This window comes from Amia ocellicauda, chromosome 12 (genome assembly GCF_036373705.1).
Source record: "Amia ocellicauda isolate fAmiCal2 chromosome 12, fAmiCal2.hap1, whole genome shotgun sequence".
In the NCBI taxonomy this organism is placed as follows: domain Eukaryota; kingdom Metazoa; phylum Chordata; class Actinopteri; order Amiiformes; family Amiidae; genus Amia; species Amia ocellicauda.
The window spans coordinates 15,196,127-15,220,204 of record NC_089861.1 but is presented as its reverse complement, the minus strand read 5'-3'; the positions used below and the strand labels follow the sequence as shown (position 1 = coordinate 15,220,204).

Sequence of the window (24,078 nt, the reverse complement as noted above, 5' to 3'; positions counted from 1 at the left end):
GTTTAATTACAGGATGTCTTTGTGGTATCCGGTACACACCTGTGACACCTAGCAGCTTTAGAGTAATACAAATTGCTATTCCTCATAAGACCCTGTCAATTGCACAGCGGATCAGCGGACACGGAACGATGATAGAAAGTCTTGTTTCCACCCGGACTTATTTATACGACGGCGTCTCCCGTATGTGTAGGTCGAGCGAAATGTGCATAATTTGTTTAATGTAATGAGGGTGTGTTATTGACTTTTGTGTATCAACTATCATGATTGCATGATTTTGTACAAAGAGCGAGAAATAACAAAATGCGACGTGCAGCAACCAGGGTGGCATAATCATCGTGCATCCACATCTGCTATCAGTGAGTGAAATCGACAGCGTGTTTATAATCTATTTATACTAGTGTTCAATGGGATTCAATTGTAATATGGGATGTTAATAGATTATGTTCAAAGTCAACGGGTGGGTAAACGTTTTGGGGAACTGTTTTCTAAATATTGTATTGTGTATTAATTTAATTACATTAAAACATCTGGCAGTTTTGACACAATACTGTGTACATCGTGTGTATGTATTTTATAAGTTTAATACAAATCTTTGCCACATCAACAAAATCCCAACCTTTGCAATCAGATTTATAACCGAAATGCTATTGGTTGATAGGGAAACCACAATGCATGATCATTTTTACATTAGTAATACATCCTGTTTTGCATAACTATATTATCTCGTAGCAGCTCTCATTAAGACAACATTAAGTGCTGTCTAAAAGGAAATATAATATACAACAATATAAATGTTAATGTTAAATGTGTACATCTGAATGAATGCAAATGTAATCCTTGAATGGTCAGACAAATAGGCAAGAGGTTTCACACATTATTTCATGAAACATATCCAAATGCCATCTTCTCTTAAATGTGGTTCTCAGTGCTACCCAATAGTTCTAATGCTTTTAAATTAAATTATTTTCATTATTTTGTGATTGCAGCAATGCCCAATCCTAGCACTCGTCCCAAGCCTGTGAGACGCAGTTGCCGGCTGTCAAGGGGAAATGGAGCTAGGAATGAGCTGGTGTCTAGGTCTCTGGAGAGCGCACAGCAGTGCCTAGTGAATCAAGATTATGGAACTGCTTTTGTCCATTATCTCTTAGTGATTAACCTGGCCCCTGCACTGAAGGATTTTGCCAGGGTGAGTTTTACACATCTGAGGGAATTTGTCAGAAATTGAATCTGCCATCTCAAGAATTTAACCTTTAAGAATTAATCTTCTAAGGGACAAGAAATAAATCTGGAGGGGGACATTTTTTTTTTCTCTTTTTATATACTTTTCACATGTCTCTAATCCTGGGACGGGAGACCTGAAGATCCTCTTGTCCACTAGAGACCACTGATTTAAATGATCTTAAATCACACAGTGTAAGGTTCTTCCTGTTCGTCAAACTAAAACATGATTTAGAACATATTCTTATGTCCTCAATCTGCATGTCTATGCTAGTGGAGTTTGAAGGGTAATATTGTTGATTGTCAGTAGATACATGTATATGTATGTATCTCAAAATCACAATTTCATACATATATGCTTTTATTTTCCTATTATGATATTTCTTGTGTAGGAATCCTTCAGATTTACTCTTTTCAAATGGGCAGAGGAGCTGGATTCCCTAGGCCGCATCCAGGATTTGTTCAACAGTTATGAGCAGGCACTGGAGCTATACCCAGATGATGAAGTCATTGTGAACAGTATGGGAGAGCACCTTTTCAGGTATCTCTGTCTGCATTCTGCAGCTTATATTGAATAGCAGGATTTTCTGCACCTGTAGACCTATTGATAAATCTCTCAGTTGTGCAGCTTGAACAAGGATATCAACACTATAGCACTCCACTACTTTATACTGCCTATGGATTTTGAAGATATTTCACTGTTATCCCTGTGTTTGTTCCTATTATACTGAAGTGATTTCCTGTTCCTAGATTCTGAGGTTTAGCTACTGAACAATGTTGAAAGCAATACACTTTCAGGTGTCTAGAAGTGTAAAGCTCTTTCTGCAAAGTGAGTGAAGTAATCCATTTTCCTTCCACAGGACCTTATCTTGCTTTATTTGGAAATACATATCTTATGTAAACATTTTGTACTGTATCTTTTCATTTGACCATTCAAGTTCTTTTAGAGTTCTGTCACTTTTTAGGGTGTCTTTTTCTTTTTGTCTATATTGTTATAAATCCAGTTATTTCCTGGTTTTATTTTATTTTTTATTCTATTTTTTTCTTACTTCTGTACATTTCATCCTGGATTGAACAGACTTCGTACAGGTATTTTTTTGTTTGTTTTGTTTTGAGCAAATCTTGCATTTTTGTTAACACAGCTAGTATAATTGAAATGTATTAGGATGGAGTGAAGCAATAAACATGCATCTTAAAACTATAATGAATGAATTAAGTATTCAGATTCATTGATCAGTTTTCCACCTTTCCCCAGAATGGGGTTTCGAGATGAAGCTGCTGGCCACTTCCACAAAGCTTTAAAGCTGAAGCCCGACTTTGCTGATGCAAAAGAGAATTTCTACAGAGTTGCCAACTGGCTAGTGGAACGCTGGCATTTCCTCATGCTTAATGACAGCAGGAGGAACACTAAGTATCAGCAAGCCATCCAGAAAGCTGTGAAATCTGGGTACAATGTTGTGCTCGATATTGGCACTGGCACAGGTATTCTTGGGTAAGTACAGTTCATTGCAAAGTAATCACATGAACATGTTCACATTTGTATTACCCAAGGGTGTACAGTGAGGGGAAAAAAGTTTTTGATCCCCTCCTGATTTTGTACGTTTGCCCACTAACAAAGAAATGATCAGTCTATAATTTTAATGGTAGGTGTATTTTAACAACGAGCGACAGAATAACAACAAAAAAATCCAGAAAAATGCATTTCAAAAAAGTTATACATTGATTTGCATGTTAATGAGGGAAATAAGTATTTGACCCCTTCGACTTAGTACTTGGTGGCAAAACCCTTGTTGGCAATCACAGAGGTCAGACGTTTCTTGTAGTTGGCCACCAGGTTTGCACACATCTCAGGAGGGATTTTGTCCCACTCCTCTTTGCAGATCCTCTCCAAGTCATTAAGGTTTCGAGGCTGACGTTTGGCAACTCGAACCTTCAGCTCCCCTTTCTATGGGATTAAGGTCTGGAGACTGGCTAGGCCACTCCAGGACCTTAATGTGCTTCTTCTTGAGCCACTCCTTTGTTGCCTTGGCTGTGTGTTTTGGGTCATTGTCATGCTGGAATACCCATCCACGACCCATTTTCAATGCCCTGGCTGAGGGAAGGAGGTTCTCACCCAAGATTTGACGGTACATGGCCTCGTCCATCGTCCCTTTGATGCGGTGCAGTTGTCCTGTCCCCTTAGCAGAAAAACACCCCCAAAGCATAATGTTTCCACCTCCATGTTTGACGGTGGGGATGGTGTTCTTGGGGTCATGGGCAGCATTCCTCCTCCTCCAAACACGGCGATGGTCTTGTAGCCCATTCCAGCCTTGTGTAGGTCTACAATCTTGTCCCTGACATCCTTGGACAGCTCTTTGGTCTTGGCCATGGTGGAGAGTTTGGAATCTGATTGATTGATTTGCTTTAAGAGAGTGCTCCTACTCTCAGCTCGTTACCTGTATAAAAGACACCTGGGATCCAGAAATCTTGCTGATTGATAGGGGATCAAATACTTATTTCCCTCATTAACATGCAAATCAATGTATAACTTTTTTGAAATGCATTTTTCTGGATTTTGTTGTTGTTATTCTGTCTCTCACTGTTAAAATACACCTACCATTAAAATTATAGACTGATCGTTTCGTTGTCAGTGGGCAAACGTACAAAATCAGCAGGGGATCAAATATTTTTTTTCCCTCACTGTAGCTTTAATGGAAAACTCATTGTTGTTGTGATAACCCTTTGCCATAAACACTGAAATGTTATACCTTTGAAAAAGAGGAAGTAAAAATGTTGGAAAATGTAAGAATGACAAGGGCCCCAACTAACAAGAAAAGCATGGCGCTGCTATAAGTTGTGCCATACTTACTTTCAGGCCTTCATTATTAAAGGAAAATACAATTCTTTATACATATGAATGTCATTTGATATACTATGCTAAAAATTTGTATTTAAAATCAATAGCAGTTTTTAAAGACCCATTCTCTCTTGACCTGCAGTTCTATGAGCAGAGAATGAGCTGCCTATGAACAATACAATAGCAGCATCTCTTACAATTGTTTTTTTATTCATAATGTATATATTAATGACTTACTTTTACACTGATGTGTAGATTATTTTATATAGTAATGTGTTTTTCTTTGTAAATAGTATATACAGAAGATTGTATCTTACTGATTGTCACCTTGAATAAATGACATGACAATGAGCTGTACATTCTTAGTAAAACATTTCCTCATTTAAAGTTTACAAAATAGCCACCCACATTGCCAACCATAATGGTGATGAAATGCTGCAGTTTAAATGTGAATATGAAAATTTTTCTTGTTGAAAGTGTAGATGCAAATAGTTTTTTGTGATAGGAATTTACAAAATATTTAACTAGGCACAATTGTTTCAGATGTCAGCTTTCCGTTATAGTGATGATGTTCTATACAACATATAACCATTATATTATCTTTTGTTGTTGTTGTGAAATGCAGTTATTCAAAGTGAATCCAATAACATAAAATTAGTTCAAATTGAAAGTGCAAACCAGTGCTCCAAAAGTAATCCAGAGATTGTTTTCTGCCAGTATGTGTGCTAAGACTGCAGGGGCTGCTGAAGTTTATGCCTGTGAGCTTTCTAAGACCATGTATGAGCTTGCCTGTGAAGTAGTTTCTGCCAATGGAATGAATGGAGAGATTAAGATTCTGCACATGAAATCTCTGGAAATGGAAATCCCTAAAGACATCCCTAATAGGTGAGATGCAGTGAAATGAAGTATATATCTGCAACCATATTTGTGTATGTATACATTGCCTTGTAAAGATGTATAATGTATAATATAAACAGTTTTAACAATATATCATGTACTTGCATTGCCGTAAAGATATGAAGCTGGCAAATGTACAGAATTTAGGCCTACTGATGGGTGAAATGTTTGATATGTCCTAACATTGCACTCCAAGGTAATCAATGTGCCTCATAATGTTCAGGACCATTGCACTTGAAATATTGAGGTTGTCAGGTGTAATGGCTGCTTCAGTGTCTACGTTTGAATCTGAACTATTGCCTCTGATCCATTGCTCTTACAATAAACCTCATACATAATATTATTGCGTAATGATCAAAGGAATAATCTGTAAATGTTAGGCTTTCCACTAGGATTTAAAAGAGCATTGACGTACCCTGTCATTTAGTGTCAGCTGTTTTCACCATACAGTTTTTTAAAGCACTAAATTCATGTAGTTATTTTTTCTCTTCTGTAAACATGAATCCAGTGTTACACATTTTAAAGCATCTCAAGCACAGTGTGATAAATAACTGTACCTTTTCAGTTTTACAGTGCCATTTTTTTCCGTCTGGACAGAAATGTATATTCATTATTAATGATCTCTTTGCATATGTTAATGTGTGACAGTAAGTGTGTGACATATTGATTTATGTTATTTTTCTTTACAGGGTTTCACTTGTGGTAACTGAAACTGTGGATGCAGGATTGTTTGGTGAAGGTATTATAGAAAGCTTGATTCATGCTTGGAACCATTTACTCCTGCCCCCTCAGGTAAGAAAAGCACAAAATAACTTTTGCGTATCAGGCGCTGGCATGTTTTTAAACTGCATATCTATCGCTCAACTGTTCAACTTTGTACAACCTCACAGAACAACCTATTTTAAAAGAAAGACAGAAAACAAGAGCTAATACTTTTCATTTTTACTTTAATGGTTAAATGAAAAATAATGAATTTTAGTCCATATATATAAATCAGATGTTTGCCTGTTGCCACCCAAAAGTATACTCTTCTCAATGTTGAGCATTATGCTAAACGTAATGATCATATAATTAGTATTACTTGTGTGTGTATGTGTGTGTGTATATATATATATATATATATATATATATAATAATACTTGTTACATTTACTAGCATAATAAAGCAATTTAAAATAAAAAGAGGAATAACAAGTAAAATAATAATTACACATTTTAAGATTTGTAATTAAAGTTATATAAATAATCCTCTTAATAATTAAAAGATAAACTGGAGATTTTCATTTCTTTAGTTATTTTAAGTTTAGCTGTAATATTTGCCCAGAAGTGACATCTAGTGTTACAGGTAGTCATTGCAATTCTGATCGAAGTCTGAATATTTTGCATTGATAATGAGAGAGGAATCAAACAAATCATTGGATCTGATATATTTTAAACTGTGAAAATACTTAATAATAAAAACTAGCCTCTTTCCTACTACTAGCCCTGCCCCTTTTAGTGCACCCCACACATATTCTGAAGTGAGTATTTCTAAATATACCACACATCTCAGAATAATTTTGAGATTTGCATGTATTATTGTTTTATTCCCATTAGATTAAAACTCTGAACATAGTTTCAGCCTAAACCTAACCCTTACACTGTCCTTAATCTTAATCTTAACCTGAAAGCTAAACTTAACTCTAACCATACCATGTGGTTCCACTGTTACCCTAGCCTTAACTTTTCCATGTACCTTAACCATGACCGTAATCATAAAAATAAACCATTGACTCTTACCCTAGCAAGATTATGCCAAACCCTGTTCCAGATCAGCCCAGACTTGATTTTAATATTAACCTTAACCTCAACCCTAATGTGTATTCCTAAATTTAAGCCCAAATTGAGTCCATGAAGCATTTAATTTTTAGATTTTCTTTACTAAACTAATATTTATCAGCATTGCTACAGGATTACCAAAGTTGAATTGACCAGTTGCACTCCTGACCCTCTTTTATAGTGCTTTGCTTCACTTTTTTTTTTTTCTATGTTTGTGTGCTCAGATTTCCGCCAAGCCGTCAAGCAACCCTGCGAAAACAGGACGAGTCATCCCTGCCGGTGCCACCGTGTTTGGCATGGCAGTGCAGTGTCCAGAGATACGGCGCCATCACAGGTAACACTCGCCCATCATTCTAGTGCAGCAGACCACTTATCAGACCCACAGCTCTTTGTTTTAGGACTTCTTAGAAACTTTGCAAATGTAAACAAAGTGTGATGGCATCTTTGCATTTTTCTTGGTGTGTATCCACCGTGTGTTGGTGAGGTGAGCTTTGAGATGTCTGTTCTGTTCCTGTGTGCAGGGTGTGTGTGACTGCAGTTGGGGGCCTGTGTTTATCAGGAGTTGGGGAACTCCATAGCCCTGTGAGCTACTCCAAGGATGCCGATGACTCTACAGAGCCCTACACCACTGAGCGGCTGAGCCAGATCCAGGGAGGATATACTCCTCTGACTGAACCCTTCCAGGCTCTCGCTATTGATTTCAACAACCCACAGGTGCTGAAATTGTATTGTACAGAGCCTGTTTTTTGTATTCTTTAAACAAATCTATTTACCACACTAATTGGAGTAACTAATTATACATAAAAAGTGAATGATCTAACTGATTCAACACATTTTAATTGATTAATAACAATCTGACTTCACTTCCAACCGACTGCTTTAGAAATAGACCTAATGATGTTGATGTCTCTTTCCTGCCGAGCCCAGTAGCCTAGTTCAGACAACAGCAGCAGCAGTGTCAGTGCAGTTTGTTCTGCCGTCGTGGGTATTTGAATGTTGTGGTATGTGTCTGGCAGGAGCTGGAGGGCCTGTGCTCTCGGAAGGCCTCTCAGATCAGCTTGCCGATTACCCAGGAAGGTGTCTTGGATGCCATTGCTGTCTGGTTTGTGCTCCATCTCGATGAGGAAAATAGCCTTTCCACAGGGCCCCAGGAAGAGACCTGTTGGGAGCAGGCCATCTATCCTGTCCAGAATCTCTTCAGTAAGTACTCAAATCAGCGTCCTTTCACTTTTTATAGATGCCTTTTTTAAACAAAATGCTAGGCAAGACATTTGTTGGGATTAGGGGACAGAATGGGCTTTTAGTAACAATGATTAAATCACTTGTATTAAATATTCTTACAATTACAATAACTGTCTGCACCCTACTTTACTTCTGCTGAAGTGTAAGCCTTGTGTACATAATGACAGTACACCAGTACTTTTGATATAGTGAGATACTGGTAGTTAAGTACTGAATAATTTATGTTGGGCAATTTACAGAAATAACTTAATTATCACTTTCTCATTCACTTAAAGAACTTGCTGATTTCCTTAGGTTAAGCATACGTGTACTATTGAATCCACAAATCAATACAGAGCATGGAAATTCCCACCTTTCTATATAGAATTGCTTGTTCTGTGGAGATGAATTACAGCTCAGTTTTCAGTTACTGAAAGGAGCACTAGAAAGATTCACTGCAGACAGGGCTGAGGGGCAGGCTAGCAGCAAGGGAGCAGACACCTTTGATATTGATCACTGACATCCATTTCACACCACAAGAACATCTGCACTGTGATCATCTGTGACACGCTTTTGTGTTATAAGTTATAAATATGTATTTTCCTGAAAGCTTTTGACGGCAATCTCTGATGCAAGGGCATAAACAGATGTTACTTGTAAACAAAATGTTCTTTATGGTGCTGAATTTGATTTGCAATGCACTTTCCTTTTGTTAATGGTTAAGCTACTGTTCTGTGTTGGGTTATGCTGCTGCTAGGGTAACTTGAGGTATGTGATCCCCTTACTAAGTGTTTTCTTTACATATGGAGAACTTAATCTAAGTTGAATGGAATAATATATTGCAAATATAACCATTAAAATCTTTGAAATCTTAGATTACAAGCATTGATTTAAATATTTGTCATACAGATTGCACGGTTAAGCCTGGTGATAGCCTATTGCTGGAAGTTTCATGTCAGGATGCATACTTGAGGATCTGCAGTTTGGACTTGGTTACAACTGAGAAAATGGCTGTCGTAGAAGAGGCATCTCAAAGATTGGAGACCAACTCTACCTCCAGTGCTGAAGCTGAGCTCTGCACTGCTTTAGCCTGCCTTCAAACAAGCCAGGGAAGTGGTCAGCGGAAGTTTATGTTGGAATGCTCTGAAATAGCCCTGCTGAACAATTCCCAATATCATGACAGTTTTAAAAGAGCCTTTTGCAAACTTCTGTCAGCTTTAAAAACAGGCAATAAATCTGAAGCTGTTGAGGATCCTGTGTGCATCACTGACTGTGGGAAAATATGTACTCGAGAACATGCACACTCTGCCCCCGACCCCTTGTACGTACTAGATGTCTCTGAGGGCTTCTCAGTCTTGTCGCTGATCGCAGCCAAGCTCGGCTCGGTAAAGGCCTTTAGCTCTGTGGAAAAGGAACAGCACCAAGCGGTGTTAAAACGTTTGGCAGAGGTTAACGGGGTTTGTGAGCAGGCTCTGGAGTTTTGGCTCAATCATGTGGAGGATGACTCCTCTGTTCTGCAGAGGCCATCGACAGAAAAGCTTTGGAGTGCCATTGTCCTGGACTGCGTGGAGACCTGTGGGCTTGTGCGGCAGGAGCTGATGGAGAAAGCTAATCTTGCCAGGTTTGATGGAATGGATGGGATGTTTTTTTTTTTTTGTAGCAATAACTTTCTGGCAGTTAAAAGTATTTAACCAATGCAGACTCTATAGAACTGTCCAACAAATTGACTCTGCAAAACATGTCAGTGCCCACATCCCTATTTATCCTCTAGTTACCAATTGAATCTGATACCCTGATACCCTACTGTCCTAGTTTGCACTGTAAATATATATATATATTTTTTTTTAATTACTTCACTACATTCCTGGTTAATGACTTTAACGACTTTTGATGACTTTTAATTACTTTTTTCTACTTCAATCTTTTAATATCCTTTTCCAGCAGTCAGTGTACATTACGAAATATTCAGCACATTTATTATTATAGTTTGGTGCCTTAGACTAGGTTGTATTACAGGCTTATTTATCTGTATTGATGCATATTTGTACATTCTTAAGATTAGTTGTTTTGATTTCAATAAGTTAACTTATTAAATGTGTGTGTTGTTTAGGTGCCTTCTGGAGGACAGGGGGCGAATATTTCCTGAGCGTATTGTGATGTACGGGATGCTGGTTGAATCTGACACATTGCTTTTGGAGAGTGCTGTCCAGGGCACAGAGCCAACTCTTGGATTCAATATTGCACCATTTATCAACCAGTTTACAGTATGAGCAACACTTCCTAGTATTTTTTCCTTAAACTGCTTTCTTAGGCCTTTATGGATCTGCACTACCATGGTAAAATGGTTTAGCAATACTGTTAAGATGTTGTGAAAGGGAGACAAGGTTTTGGAATCTCCTGAATATAAATAGTTTGATCTAGTAATTTTTTGTAGATGTCTACCGATCTGACAAGCCGAGTCCTTTTTTACTCGGGTTTTCAACCCAGTTCTGCCTTTTAGTTCTGCCCGGCAGTTGTTTTAACAGATGTTGTCTTTGAAGTTACTGCTCAATTTGAGGTCATTTTATAGCACAACTGTCAACTGAGAAAGCAAAGCTTGACACAGGACATATTTTGTTAATACATTCCAGTATATATTCTATCAATAACTTCAAACCCTCAGCCATAAACCCAGGCCCTCCAGGATAATGTGATTATGTGATGCATATTTTTGTATTATACAAACTGGAACAGCATTTTTTTAAACAGTTTAGGGTTGGCAACATTTTCCATTGATGTTTGGTTCATTTTTTTATATAGGAACAGTGTACATTGCACAGAAATGGTATGAAAACAATTTCAGTCAATAAATAAAGCTGACATCCTCACTTCAGTGGAAGGGAACAAGATTTCATAACAAGAATAATAAAATTAACAATTTGAATATGTGGGTTTGTGATTTGCTTCAGTTTTGATCCCATTTCAATATACACTTTTAATATGTGCAGACGTTGGATTCACACGCTTAGAAAATCAGAATAAAAGCAAGTCAAGCAAATTTAAAAAATAATAATTTGGAAGTAAGACCAGATTCTCGTTATTTCGCATGAATATAAGGCATGTATCATTGAGAAGAGGTTGTTACTTTTCCAGGTGCCTGTCCATGTGTTTCTGGATCTCTCTACCCTTCCTTGCAAACACCTGAGCCAGCCAGTCGAACTCTTCACACTAGACCTCATGAACTCCAGGGCAAATTACACAAGCCGAGAGGTTAAGGTGAGGTTTAAGAGCAGTATTGTGCTGAAGGAATATATTTTATAGTACACCATCTCTGTGATTAAATGTTACCCAATGGAGAAAACAGCTTGTGGCGAACACAGTGCAGGATTATATGAAAACAAGATGTGTTATTGTGTTTTTGGGAATGTTTTTTCTACAAGTCGACAAGTTGAAAATCAACTGGATCTTATAAATAAATGAATAAATAGAAAGGTACAGGAATCCTGTATGTTTGTGTCCGTTACCTTCTTATTTGCCTCTTCCTCAGGTGGAGGCCTGCGCTACAGGCAGAGTGACAGCAGTGCCGTTCTGGTACCAGGTCCACCTGGATGATGAGATCAGCCTGAGCACCTTCAGTAAGGACTCCCACTGGAAACAGGCTGCTGTGGTTCTCCATCAGCCCATAGAGGTTTGTACAGGGGACCAGCTTGTACTCCGCATTCAGCAGCACAAGAGCAGCATCTCCATCACTGCGCGCCGAGAGGACCCACAAGCAGCCACCGCCTCTGCCAACTGACAACACTGACTCTTTTCTAGGATTTTTAGTAGTTAAGAAAATGTTGGGTACTACCCTGTCATAAGTGTTCTGAAGTTATGTATCATTTTTAGGTTCACAAATCATAAAAAATATAATGTGCAGTGATTTACTTTGCATTCAATTGTTGTAAAGGCAAGTGGTCAATGTATCGTAATGTTTGGCAGGACAGTGCCATGCATATAAAGATTTACTACATCCCTACAAGGCACAGATGTGATTTGTAACAATGCATGGGGTCATGAGGAGTGAGCAGACTAAAGATCACCAGTTCTCAGGCGGGTTTAGGACACATAGATGTCATGATTAAGGTAGGAAACTATTTTCAACATTTAAGAATAGTATAAACCCTTCTTGGATTGTATTTTATTTAATTGATCCTCTCTTGATGTAATGGAATTGTGTGATTTTACCAATTGCCTAGTCTCATATAGGCAGCTCTTGGCAGCCTTTTATGGATGTGTCATTGGATGTCTCTTAATCAAAGCCAAACCTTCTAAAGGAAGGGTATGAAGAGACAAACAAGGATTAAGGATTACAGGGTGGAAAGTGTGAGATCTTGAATAGAAGTGATCCAGCTGCTTCATATTATTGGCTGAGAGCACAAAGTATCACAATCGTAAACTGAATGGTTTAGATTGTGTACTTGAAGGTCATGACACAAATTTGAAAATAAATGTTCTCCTGGGTATCCCGTTCCGCTTTCCACCCCCACTAAAAACTAACAAAAACTGAGTGTTTGAATTGGATTTGTTTATTCAATAAAATATTTTGTAGAATATTTACACCAAAGGCCATTAGATAATTATGCTATTATCCAGACATGTTACAAACAATATCTGAGTTTGTGCTACAGTCACAACACTGTACACTGAAAGACATCTCTCCACGTAGCATTTTTTTATTTCCATTCTGCAGCTTAATGAATCATGGTGTACAGTATGTAAGGCAAAACAGTACAGTTGCACAGACACAGCTGAAGTTCTTGTACTCTTCTTATTCTGGACATTAATAGAGCATGTTAAATACATAGTTGTATATTTAACTATGTTGAAGTCTCTATTCATTTAAAAACTTCCAATAAAAACTGCAGGAATTGGACCTGCTATGGCATTTAGCAACAATTTCAATAGGGTTTGCACCTGCAAATTAGTCAGTGTCAATTAAAATAGTATTTAAATATTCATTGTTTATTTAGATTATCCCCTTTACATCCCCATGCTGTTTTCCATGCATTTCTAATAGTGCAAGTGTTTTATGCAAACCCTAATCTCAACATTTGGCTGATTATTTTTTATTCTTTCATTCATACTGATATTGACAAAGCATCAGCTGGCTGCCACTAGCGTAGCACTGCACTCCTGGACCAGCAGGAAAGTCTGTCATTTCACAAAAATCTGACAAACTCAGAAACTGGTCAGGTTATGTCTGATACTTAAAAATCAGGAAGATAAAACATTTTAACTATAAAGAATTCAATGCTAGAACAAGAGTTTTGGGGAAGATATTGTTTTTGAATGGTTAGATCCTAATTTTGTACTAGTTTATGGTGTTTCAAAGTTTGAAGAGCTGTAAAGAACACTTTTCATACTGTATATTTTGGCAGAAGTCTACTACCAAGGGAGCAATAAGAAAACTGTCAAACTATTATTAGTGTGTTTTGAGAGAACAAACAAGAATACAATAAAAAAATATCATAAATATTCGGACAAAATATTTTTAACGGAAAAAAAAAATGCATCAGCTAAATGGTTGTACACTGACAGAGCTTTTGATGGATTTAAAAGCCCTTTGAAAGCTGAGCAATATCTGAACTGAGGTCACTGATATGCAAAGAGAATGGCCTAGGGAGCCATTCATTATTTGGTTAAGACTACATACAGGAATGTGATGTTACCATTTTAAATTTGTTTTTTTATGATTATAAAAAACCCTCTCACTTGCTGCCAAAGGTCAATGCCCAGCTTGTAAATTCTTTCCAGCTTGTGGCAGTACCAAAGGTTCTAATGACTATTTAAACTATTTTGACAATTTTAAAAGCCATTCAATATACAGCTACTACTTTATAATTTTAAATGAATAAAGGCCAATGTTGGATGCTTCAGCTTGTGAATGCCATTATGAAATAGATGTGTGACAATCCTTTGACTAGAATCGCAGCCCTCACAATTTGAAGCGACGATTAATAGCAGGGCTACTCCGTCAAAACAGCAAGTCGGCAAAATAGCAATAAAACCAAAAAGCACAAGACCAATAGGAGGTGCAGGCCATGGTTAGGTATGCAAGACCAAACTCAACATTCACAAAGCTGACATCAACACCTTAAAGATGACAGATATCAGCTTAGGTCCCTCTGAAAAATATTGACCCATTATGAAAACCTAGTTTAACATTGCTCTACAAAAACCCAAACTGTGCTTTTTTCTAATGTTTTTATCTGGTCATGTAACAATGTTAGAAAAACAAACGGCCATAATACATATGGGTAAAGCAAGAGGGCATACCTCGTTTCTGTGCAAGATACACATTTTTTGTTAACTTTTTGCTGTATTTTATTTTTTAAAAGGACCCAACTACTGCTGTAGATATAATGGAGGGCAAAGTTAAAGAATTGTGCCATTATCTGGATTTGGAAGGTTTTTAGTGTCCTGAGGCAGGGAAGTGGGGGGGTTGTCATCCTCCTCCTGCATGGCAGAGCTCAGCCCTGCTGGTGCAGATAAAGAGTGGGGAGTAATCGTGGTCTGCCCAAACCCTTTATAGCGGCCTGTAGGTGAGGGCGGCATGGAGGAGGCATCTGTGACAGGCTCCTGCGTTCCTCCAGAGAGCAGACTGGTGTGCTCGTTGTGCTCCTGTTCTTCCCCAAAGTACATCTTTCTTGGGCGTCCTAAAACCGTTCTCCCTGAAGATTGAAATAATAACATTTATTAGTTTGTGGTTTGAAATAAACAAGGAAAAAAATACTGTTGGTCTCTGCACAGGCCGGTATTAATGCAACGTCAAAGAACCAGCTTGTTTGAAGCACTTATTTACCCACGGTAATACAAGATATAACATGTCAGCACTGGTTTAATAAATTGGCTGAGGTGCACAATCCACTACTAATACCCTGAAAGGCCTGTTTCAACATATTAAGGTGAGTATAAAATATTAATTAATGGAATACAAAAATGACATTAAGGGTACTGAAGGGCAACTAAAATGGGGTTGTTCATATATATATATATATAAAAAAAAAAAAAAAAACGTAACGGGTACATATTCAGATTACAGTTAGATTATTGTTGTTCATAAACTGAAGATCACTACCCATCTAGAGAAAAATAATTCCAGACGCCATCCTTGAATGAGCCATAAACATTAAATAAACATATGTACAACACTTTGTATCTTCAGCAGTACAACAACCATTTCCTGAAATCCCCAGTACTTGGCAGCACTATGAACAATCGCAAAAGAATTAGAAAACTAAATATAATAATAATAATAATAATAATAAACTATTTCCATTCATTATATGGCTTTTGAAAATGATCAGACCTAATCATACATAGCTTAGTGGCTAGTTTCTGTTCATGGCAATTTACATTATGCATACATTATTGTACCCAGCCTAGGCTATACCTTTACACACGAAAGACAAGTAATATTTGATTTTGGGTTGTACACTATTGTTTTCTGCCTGGGTTTTATTATAAGTTTTGTGTAGTCATACCCTAGTTGTAATCCTGTTACCAAACAACATTATTGTATTTAATTAACATTAAAACACATATCCCATACACCCATGATATTTACAGTGTGCCATGTAGAAGAATTTAACAATTAAATAAAAAGGAATTTGTTGGAGGAATAGGCCGAGACAAGAACATACCAACATTGCGCACTTGTTCGGATATGTCAGCTCTGATGTCTGAGATGTCCCACATAGCAAGGAAAGAGTCAAAGCACGAGCCCTCCTCGGCTTCCTGAATGTAAGGCTTATAAGTGAAGCTGTAGTGATGAGCAATTGCAGCAAGAAACATCTCCACACAGATGATAAAGTCCTGAATAGAAGGACATGGAATGTCATAATTAGATCACTGGCATAAGCTTTCAAAACTGAGAATGTCTATATGTTAGATGGTTACATTCATTGCTAAAAAGAGAAAGAATAAAATAAGACTAATCATTCCTTTTTAAGAAACACACAAAAAACATATGTATGCAAGAAATGCATATCTGAAGCAAAACAAAATAAACATTTTGACCTTTTCACATCCTTACAATTGTCACTAAACTACATTGAAAATCGTTTTTATTTTCAAATTCCTATTTTATTATGTCAAGACAAAACTACTTTTTAATACATTTTAGAATGTATCTTAAGATGAGGATGGAGGAAGTTCTACACTTAACTAATCCCTAAATCACTTAGTGGGACAATTAGACATTGCAGGACTTCGCTGACCTTTGTACTATTGTGAATTGAGGGACCAATCAGCAGTGAATTATACCTGTAAACCCGTAGCCACAGCTTCTACACTGTCCCAGTCCCACGTGTGAGAGTCGGAAATCACACCCACTTTGACCAGAAAGGCAATGAACGCTGCTTGCCTTAAGAAACAAATGTGAAATTATTAACAGATTACTCACACCATTGTATTTTCATATTTGCATGCATGTCACACAAACTTAGAAGAGGAAATAACTGAATACCATGGAGAGCAAAAATATACTAATACATAAAATACAATTGCAGTGACTTCTATATACAGAGTTAGTAAGCACAATTCACCTTTGAAAGTCCCTATAAAAAGACAGTATGATAAAAGTATACCAGCACAGATTACATCTGTAATATTGTTATTATTTTGTTTAAGAAGGAAATGTCCCTCTGCAGCAGTTACCAGAAAGACACAAACACCACCAGTTTCACACAAAGGAATTTCCCAACTGGACGGATTGGGTTGAGCTCCTCTCTCAGGGCCTTATAAAACAACACGAGGCAGTACATTGCAAACTGGAAAGGAAAGAAAAGGAAAGAGATAGTGTCAGCATCTGTGTGTTTGTCGAGATGGTTTACATTGAAAATGCTGCATTAACAGGGTAACCAGTATCTCTATGCATTCAGATTCGGAAGTGCATGGGATCAGTTCTGAGAGGAATAAGCAAATCTGTTATGGCCACTTGGCAAATTTTATGCTTCACAGCTTGTATTCTTCCTTTTTGAGAACTGACGCAGTACCAATTTGTCAGGCTGCAAATAAGCAAGAAGACCCTCAGCATAATGATGGGCAGAATCAATCAAACCTCACACACAATTACTGTAGGGGTGATCATGTGGATTTCCAATTAACCAAAGCACATACTTGTTTGGTTTATTATTTGTAATATTAATTTCCGAGAATAACAATGTACATATACATGTGAACAAAATCACAAAACAAAAATAATTATAATTTGACTATGAAACCACAGAAAGTTTGTTCATACCAGTTGTGATAAATTGTTGACAATCACCAGGTAGGTCCACGCATTTTTTGAACTGAAGTTTCCTTCATCATACACACCACACAGCTGACAAATTCTTGAAGGAGAAAAAAATAAATAATAATTTATTTCATGGGTAGGAGCATAAAGACAATGCATTACTTGCTAAACTAATAATTCAAAAAGGAATCATTGATACACATGAAACTCAATTTTGTTCAGTTTGAAAATATAATCATATTGGTCAAATGCATTTTATACTTACAGTGCTATAACTGTGGTAAATGGTCTCACAACAGTATACTGTAAAACTCCAAGCTTGCACCTGAATAACAGCACCCTGCAAGAAACAAGGATAATACATTATTTAAAAAGCAAAATATAGTCGTCAGGAAAGGGATCAATAGTTTCCTTACAATGCTAAAGTGTGAAAAGAAAGTATTATTTATTTAATGTACCATGCTGGGGTAATTCAGGAAGGTCTGATAAAACACTCTCCAGTAATTAGGCACTGATATTTATAACTAAAGATCAACACAATAGCTAGGGATTTTTTTTTTAAGAACAATTTGAAAAGCATGCAAATGAACCCATGACTGTAACTTGTTCTACCAGACATATTGGATTGCACTTTACAGAAGATAGACGATTTGCATGCGAGTTGTAATTATGTTTCATATATTGTTTTAATTAAGCTGGAAAGACATTTCCCAATATTCTTCACAGAACTAGACCAGGCAAAACAAATTTAACAGAATCTAACAGAATTCTATTTTAATAAATCTAATTCTATAAAACAGAACATTCATTCAAACAGAAAATACTATCAGGAAACTCAAACTTAAAAAATACAAAGAATGGACAGAAGGCAGTAACTGTGGCCTATACTTAAGGGCAAAGGACATAAACAAAACCTTCCTAACAATCTATAATTTGCAGGGGTTACCTGAAGCATGTGGCTATTGTCCAAACTTTCCCCTGTTGTACATAATTATAATAAAAAATACTGAAATAAGAATATCTTCCATCATATAATCTAAACAGGTGATGCTTTATAACTTCATTTGCCAAATCTGAAGCTTTACAGACAAGTACTCACTCTCCCATAGGCCATGGTGGACAGCAGCACAAAGGAGGTAGATGTCTCTGCTGTTCTTTCACTTCCAGCATTAACACCAGACTAGGGTACTGGTTGCTCAGGTAATTCAGCAGAAAAATCATGAAGTTATAGATGACATATGCTTCGTAACATTCTCTGCAGGTGTCCACATAGATAGCAATGCCTGGGTACTTCAGAGCAATCCACTGGAAGACAGAACACACAAAAAAAATGTATTATGTTAAACTCAGGAATTTTCACACCAAAAGGTGAATTCGATTTGTCAAGCAATATTACAAATAAAATAGTGGAATTCATGGCACATTTTCTCACAACAATCTTCTGATTCTTTTTTTTAAACCACATTCTGTTCTGTGTCCTATTGTGTATTATATAATCTTGTAACTAACAGTCATATAACATTTAATTTAATCTGTGTCATTAACTCATTATTGTTGTCTTATGCCACACAAGAAATCCACTACTCATGGTCAGAAAAACTGCATCACTGACATGGAGCTCAATAAAATAATTATAGCCAAACTGATTTCCTTGATATTGAACTGTTATCACAGATAATTCACATTTATGTTCATACTATAATATTGTAAAATATTTCTTAGATGGTAAATATTTGAATACACAAATGCAGTGGTACAGTACACATTTTACACATCTGAAAAACAGAAATGGTGTTTCTTCTAGACAGCTCAATGTTGAAGATTCTAGTGACCTCCATCTAACTAACTGTACCCCAGGTTTATACGAGACTTTCTTCACATTGCTTAAATAATATATTATCAAGTAAAACCACATATGGAGATAAAAACACAGTTTGCTTTGTCAGCAAATACATCATCATTTACAGAATGTTATGTCAGTTTCACATTTCAAGAATACACTGTAGTACATATTACACGTTTAGTAACGATATATATATATATATATATATATATATATAGGGCTCCAGACTGCGACCGTGCAAGTATTTACTCGCACATGTGCGACCGGCAATTTTTTTTTTTTTTTTTTTTTTTTTAATTTCATGTTGAAAAACGAGGAGGGAGCGAGTCTGACAGAGTTGGCCTATGTTAAGCACTTTTCCACCTACAAGGAGCCGGTGCCTGATCTGGAACCGTTCTGCGCTTTTCCACTATTTGAGTATGTATATGATCAGTTGTAAAAATATCCTAAATACATTTTTCCCCTAAATGGCCTTTAAGCCTTGTGTTGTACACCACTACATTACATTTACTCACATGATTGTGGTATTTGAGATTAAGCCTTCATCACTTATGTGCGTGACCTTGGTTACTTGTGCGAAGAGAAACATTGTGCACACATTGCTTCAGAATAGATTGCTTTCTGAAAAGACAACCTGCTCCGAGTTAGCAACCAAGTGAAATAAACAGCGTCAAGGACAGTTCAAGCATCTCTGGCAAAAACAGTCTAGTCTGTGATCAGAAGGTATGACACAAAGATAAATGTGGTTTTAGGATTGTAGGCTCTAGCAATTAACCTAAATCACAGTGCCTCATTCGTTCAGAAATACAAGCAAATAAATCAATGAAGCCATTAAAACTACAGCAACATTTTAATATGAGACATCCTCATTTGACTCATAAGCCAGTGAGGAAACAAAACTTTAAAAGCTTTAAAAGCATCCTACCTTGTATCATTGAGAATAGCAAAAAATCAAGGAAGCCCAATCAAATGGAGAGCAACTTTATGCGTTAGGTTGTTTAGTATCGAGTAAGCGTGAAAATTAAAAACCATCCATCTATCAGACAACACTGTACAAAGAAGAACTGAACATATGGCTTCTGATGTTAAAACACATCTTATCAAGAGAATTAAAGCTAGTGGTTCATACAGTCTGCAATTAGATTAATCAATGGACTGAACAAAACCATTTCGTCGCATTTGTTTGATTCACTTGGGGAGGACACTTTCACAAAGAAATGCATTTTTGCAAAGAAATTCCAAGTCACACAACAGGGAAGGAACTTGTAGAAGCTTGAAGATGAATTCATAAAGGGCAATGATATAGACTGGGAAAAATGCGTAGGCATCTGTACGGACAGATCAGCAACCATGGCGGGGAAATACAGTGGCATTATAAAAATAATCAAACAGGTTTCACTGAAGGCCAAGGCTGTACACTGTGTAATTAATTGTGAAACACTGGCATTAGAACAGATGGATGCAGAATCGCATGATATTCTTAATAACATAATTAAAATAGTAAATGTTGTAAAAGCAAGACCACTGAATGTACATTTATTTCCTAATTTACTTTCTGAGATGGTTGCAAATCACCACAGTCTTACTTGGTTCACTTGCTCACATTTGGTAACATTTTAGAATGAGTTTTTCAACTTAGGAAAGAAATGCAGCAGTTTCTAACTGGCCTGAACTCTGCCATCGTAGATTACTGAAAAGGTGTCTTATCTCATGTAGTGAATTCACTTCATTTGTCTTGAAAGGCACTCACACAATTATGCTTATTTTGCTTTAAATTGAAAGCGTTTCACAGGAAGCTTGATGTTTGAAAAACTTGTGTGAAGAATGGAGTCAGAGGCATGTTTCCACTTCTGTCCGAGTACCTAGATAGCACTGATGTTTGTTCGATTTTAAATAAATTCAAACGATACATGGACAATGCTTCAATGCTTCATGACGACATTTGCCCGTTTCTTCTCAGAATTGGATTTTGAATGTAATGACTGGATTTTCAAACTGTTTACCATGGATCAGGAAAAGCAGCTTACTCTGGACAGTAAGGACAGTAAGAGCTGATTGAAAAAATTTGTCAGTTCTCTGAAAGTGATCACCTTCCCTGCATACATTTTGAGTGCCCAGTCTTGTCAGACAAAGCCTGAACAGTGCTTTTTCCATTTTGTACAACCTACCTGTGTGAGACCAGCTTTTCAACAATGATCTCAACAAAACAAATTGGACATGATCTCAGACCGTCTCTCTCAAAAACTGCACCAAGAATCAAACTATCACAGCCTTCTCAGTGATGGCCACTCGGAAATCAGGTATTCTTTTATTTTGTGTATGAAAGCTTTTAGAGGTGATATTACAGTAATAATCAGCAATGTAAACATTCAGAACTATGGTAACACATTCCTGGGATTTATAAATGACAGTATAATAATAGAGTTAGTGGGTTGCCTTAAAACAAAAGTTTAGGAACCACTGATATTCATTTATGAAGCTTGTCAGGTATCGTCAGAAAACAACACAGGCACTTCCAGTTTTACAACATGTTAACTAACAACATGCTTCTCACTCGATTAAAAATAAGTACTTACACTGTCTAAGCTGTATATTGGCACCATCCACAGGATCCTGTAGGTGTGAAAGAAGGCAATATATATATATATATCATGTGTTTATGTAAAAGTCCACTTTGCTAAAAGAAGGTATAGAATAACTATAACACACCATTCACAAAACAAATATCAACTGGCACATATATATCCTACTTCAAATAAGAATATTAGTTAATTTAGTTATAACATATGAAATGGTTAGAAAGCTACACAGAATCAACATTTAAGTTAATCAAGGAATCAACCATTACATAACCACAGACTATAGTGTACAGATTTTATACACATTTAACATTCACATGCTCTGTTACACCTTGGCTTTTAACCTTTTTGACGTGAATCTTGCCCCTTGACCAACTGATGAAAAATGGGGAGGATTTACCTTATAATTGGCTTCTGCAACTCAGGTTGAGTATAGTGCACAAGATGCTGTAAGATCCCCCAGAGAGATATTGGTATAGTCATGAACACAAAGATCCCTGCAATGAACCATGCTTTATTGTGTGTACCAACCTGAGAGAGAGAGAGAGAGAGAGAGAGAGAGAGAGAGAGAGAGAGAGAGAGAGAGAGAGAGAGAGAGAGAGAGAGAGAGAGAGAGAGAGAGAGAGAGATTGTTATATTGTAATGTTGCAGCATACATATTCGTTTAAAATGGTAGATATTATCCTCTTCAGTGCATGAACAGCTAAGGTCATGGCAAATATTCACCGCCCTTACACACATATATAAGTATACATACAAATAGGGGTGTATGTATTTGTTTACACATAACTGCATACGTACTCGATATAATTCAGTTGCCACCAATTTCCGGTGTTGTGTATTTATTTAGTGACGACAACAACACGCAATTGAATATCCTGCCCATGAGTCACTGGCTCCATTACTGTATAAAACACCCAAAGACACAGACACGAAGACTGATTGCAAACTCACCTCTGATTTCTGCAGCTCCCAGATGCAGAAAGGCAGGACTACTAGCAATAACAATATGTATAAAAATACCACCAATGGCCGAATCCACCTCCTCCAGTTCCCACAAGTGCAAGGCATCTCTTATTGTCTTATGTGTACATTCAATTTAGGTCCAAAGTGCAAATAGTGTGCTAACACTACCGGTACAAAACACAGTGGCTCCTCGATCTTAAAGCATGTTTTGGATTTATAAGTGTAGCCACGATGGTGGCAACCATAATGTGGAAGTCGCAAGTCTACTTATGTCATAACTGGAAATAATAAGCACTGAGTATTAACCTATCAAGTTTCTATAACCTAACAGATACAATCACAGTGACCAAAGGCACGTATCATCGTTTGTTAACCGAGAAATGCGAAGATCGCATGAAAAGTTTAAAAATTCTTTGAAAAGAGCTAAAATAATGATAATAATAACTCCCCCCACACAAACAATGCATGTGTGTGTTTTTCCTGCTGTCATTCCCACACCGCAGCCAAACTTGAGTCCCGAAGTCCCGCCCCCTTGTTCGACTGTGATTGGACTTGAGGTCTGACGCAATCAACCATCTCTGTACTTATTAGACAGTTTCTACATCAATCTAACGCCTTTTAAGTTTGGATGGCCTAGTCGCACCCTCTGCTTGCATAAAATGTAAATATTTTCTTCATCATAAATTAAGTTGAATCGTTTAATAGGCTCGGTATACACTGCATATATCCATGTTTGAACACACCGAAATCATGAGAATCTTAAGGACGTATTAGGCTATGTTAGATTTGTTTTGGTGGAAACTTTACAAACTTAATGCAATGGTTTTTAAAACATAAAATGCTCCCAAATACAATGTAGCTTGAAAATGTATTTTATTAGTTGCATGTATTTTCAGTTTGCCATTCATGTGTGATAAAGTAATAATATACAATGATAAATGCATCCCCCTTCAAGTAAGTAATACTTATCACCTGCTACTTAGCCTATTAAACAGGGAATGTATGATCATTATGTTTTATACATTTGACCAGGGATTTTAATTCCACATTAGGACAATTCAATCATTTAACGGAGAAATAAAACGCGGAACCAGCAAAAAACTATACATTAGTCAAAATGAAATACTTTTCAATTTAGTAGAAAAGTTTAAAACCAGGAATTATATAGCTAGATGCCAATTCTATATCATGTAGTTGAGTTTTGAAATAAAATGTGTCTTCCATCCAACATATTGCAATGTTCATAGCATTGTAGCAGTCATTTATCAGGTCAGTGTTAGGTCAATTGGAGACACAATTAGAAAAGTTTGTCAATTGTAACATGCCTATGTTTTTATTTTTATTTTTTTTAATACTTTTTCAGATAGTTAAACTATTTGACACTTGTAGCTACTTGTAGCAAAAGTAACACTATTTGGCAATATTGTGTGATAATTGAT

The 24,078-nt window shown here is 36.8% G+C and overlaps 2 protein-coding genes across 2 annotated transcripts; one reads left to right on the top strand and one right to left on the bottom strand.

The window, feature by feature from the left end:
• The first annotated feature begins 125 nt into the window (after window positions 1–125).
• On the top strand, window positions 126–12,712 carry prmt9 (protein arginine methyltransferase 9). Its single transcript, XM_066718447.1, has 13 exons — window positions 126–356; window positions 987–1,186; window positions 1,611–1,759; window positions 2,474–2,710; window positions 4,772–4,939; window positions 5,641–5,743; window positions 6,993–7,102; window positions 7,290–7,482; window positions 7,785–7,968; window positions 8,899–9,610; window positions 10,100–10,253; window positions 11,122–11,244; window positions 11,516–12,712. Exons 1-13 carry the CDS (start codon window positions 269–271, stop codon window positions 11,762–11,764), a joined length of 2,670 nt encoding a protein of 889 aa, XP_066574544.1. The 5' UTR covers window positions 126–268; the 3' UTR covers window positions 11,765–12,712.
• Window positions 12,660–23,142, bottom strand: tmem184c (transmembrane protein 184C). Its single transcript, XM_066718448.1, has 10 exons — window positions 22,628–23,142; window positions 22,074–22,204; window positions 21,671–21,707; window positions 18,351–18,556; window positions 17,517–17,591; window positions 17,255–17,348; window positions 16,669–16,781; window positions 16,276–16,375; window positions 15,654–15,825; window positions 12,660–14,681 (listed from the first exon to the last, which is right to left on the bottom strand). Exons 1-10 carry the CDS (start codon window positions 22,742–22,744, stop codon window positions 14,386–14,388), a joined length of 1,341 nt encoding a protein of 446 aa, XP_066574545.1. The 5' UTR covers window positions 22,745–23,142; the 3' UTR covers window positions 12,660–14,385.
• Window positions 23,143–24,078: the final 936 nt, after the last annotated feature.

Coding starts and splice junctions, on each gene's coding strand:
- prmt9 (XM_066718447.1), top strand. CDS start 269: ATGATTTTGTACAAAGAGCGAGAAATAACAAAATGCGACGTGCAGCAA. Junction 1,760..2,473: donor ATGGGAGAGCACCTTTTCAG/GTATCTCTGTCT, acceptor ACCTTTCCCCAG/AATGGGGTTTCGAGATGAAG. Junction 9,611..10,099: donor GAGAAAGCTAATCTTGCCAG/GTTTGATGGAAT, acceptor TGTGTTGTTTAG/GTGCCTTCTGGAGGACAGGG.
- tmem184c (XM_066718448.1), bottom strand. CDS start 22,744: ATGCCTTGCACTTGTGGGAACTGGAGGAGGTGGATTCGGCCATTGGTG. Junction 17,592..18,350: donor CCACCATGGCCTATGGGAGA/GTGAGTACTTGT, acceptor TGTTTCTTGCAG/GGTGCTGTTATTCAGGTGCA. Junction 14,682..15,653: donor CGAACAAGTGCGCAATGTTG/GTATGTTCTTGT, acceptor TTCAATCTTCAG/GGAGAACGGTTTTAGGACGC.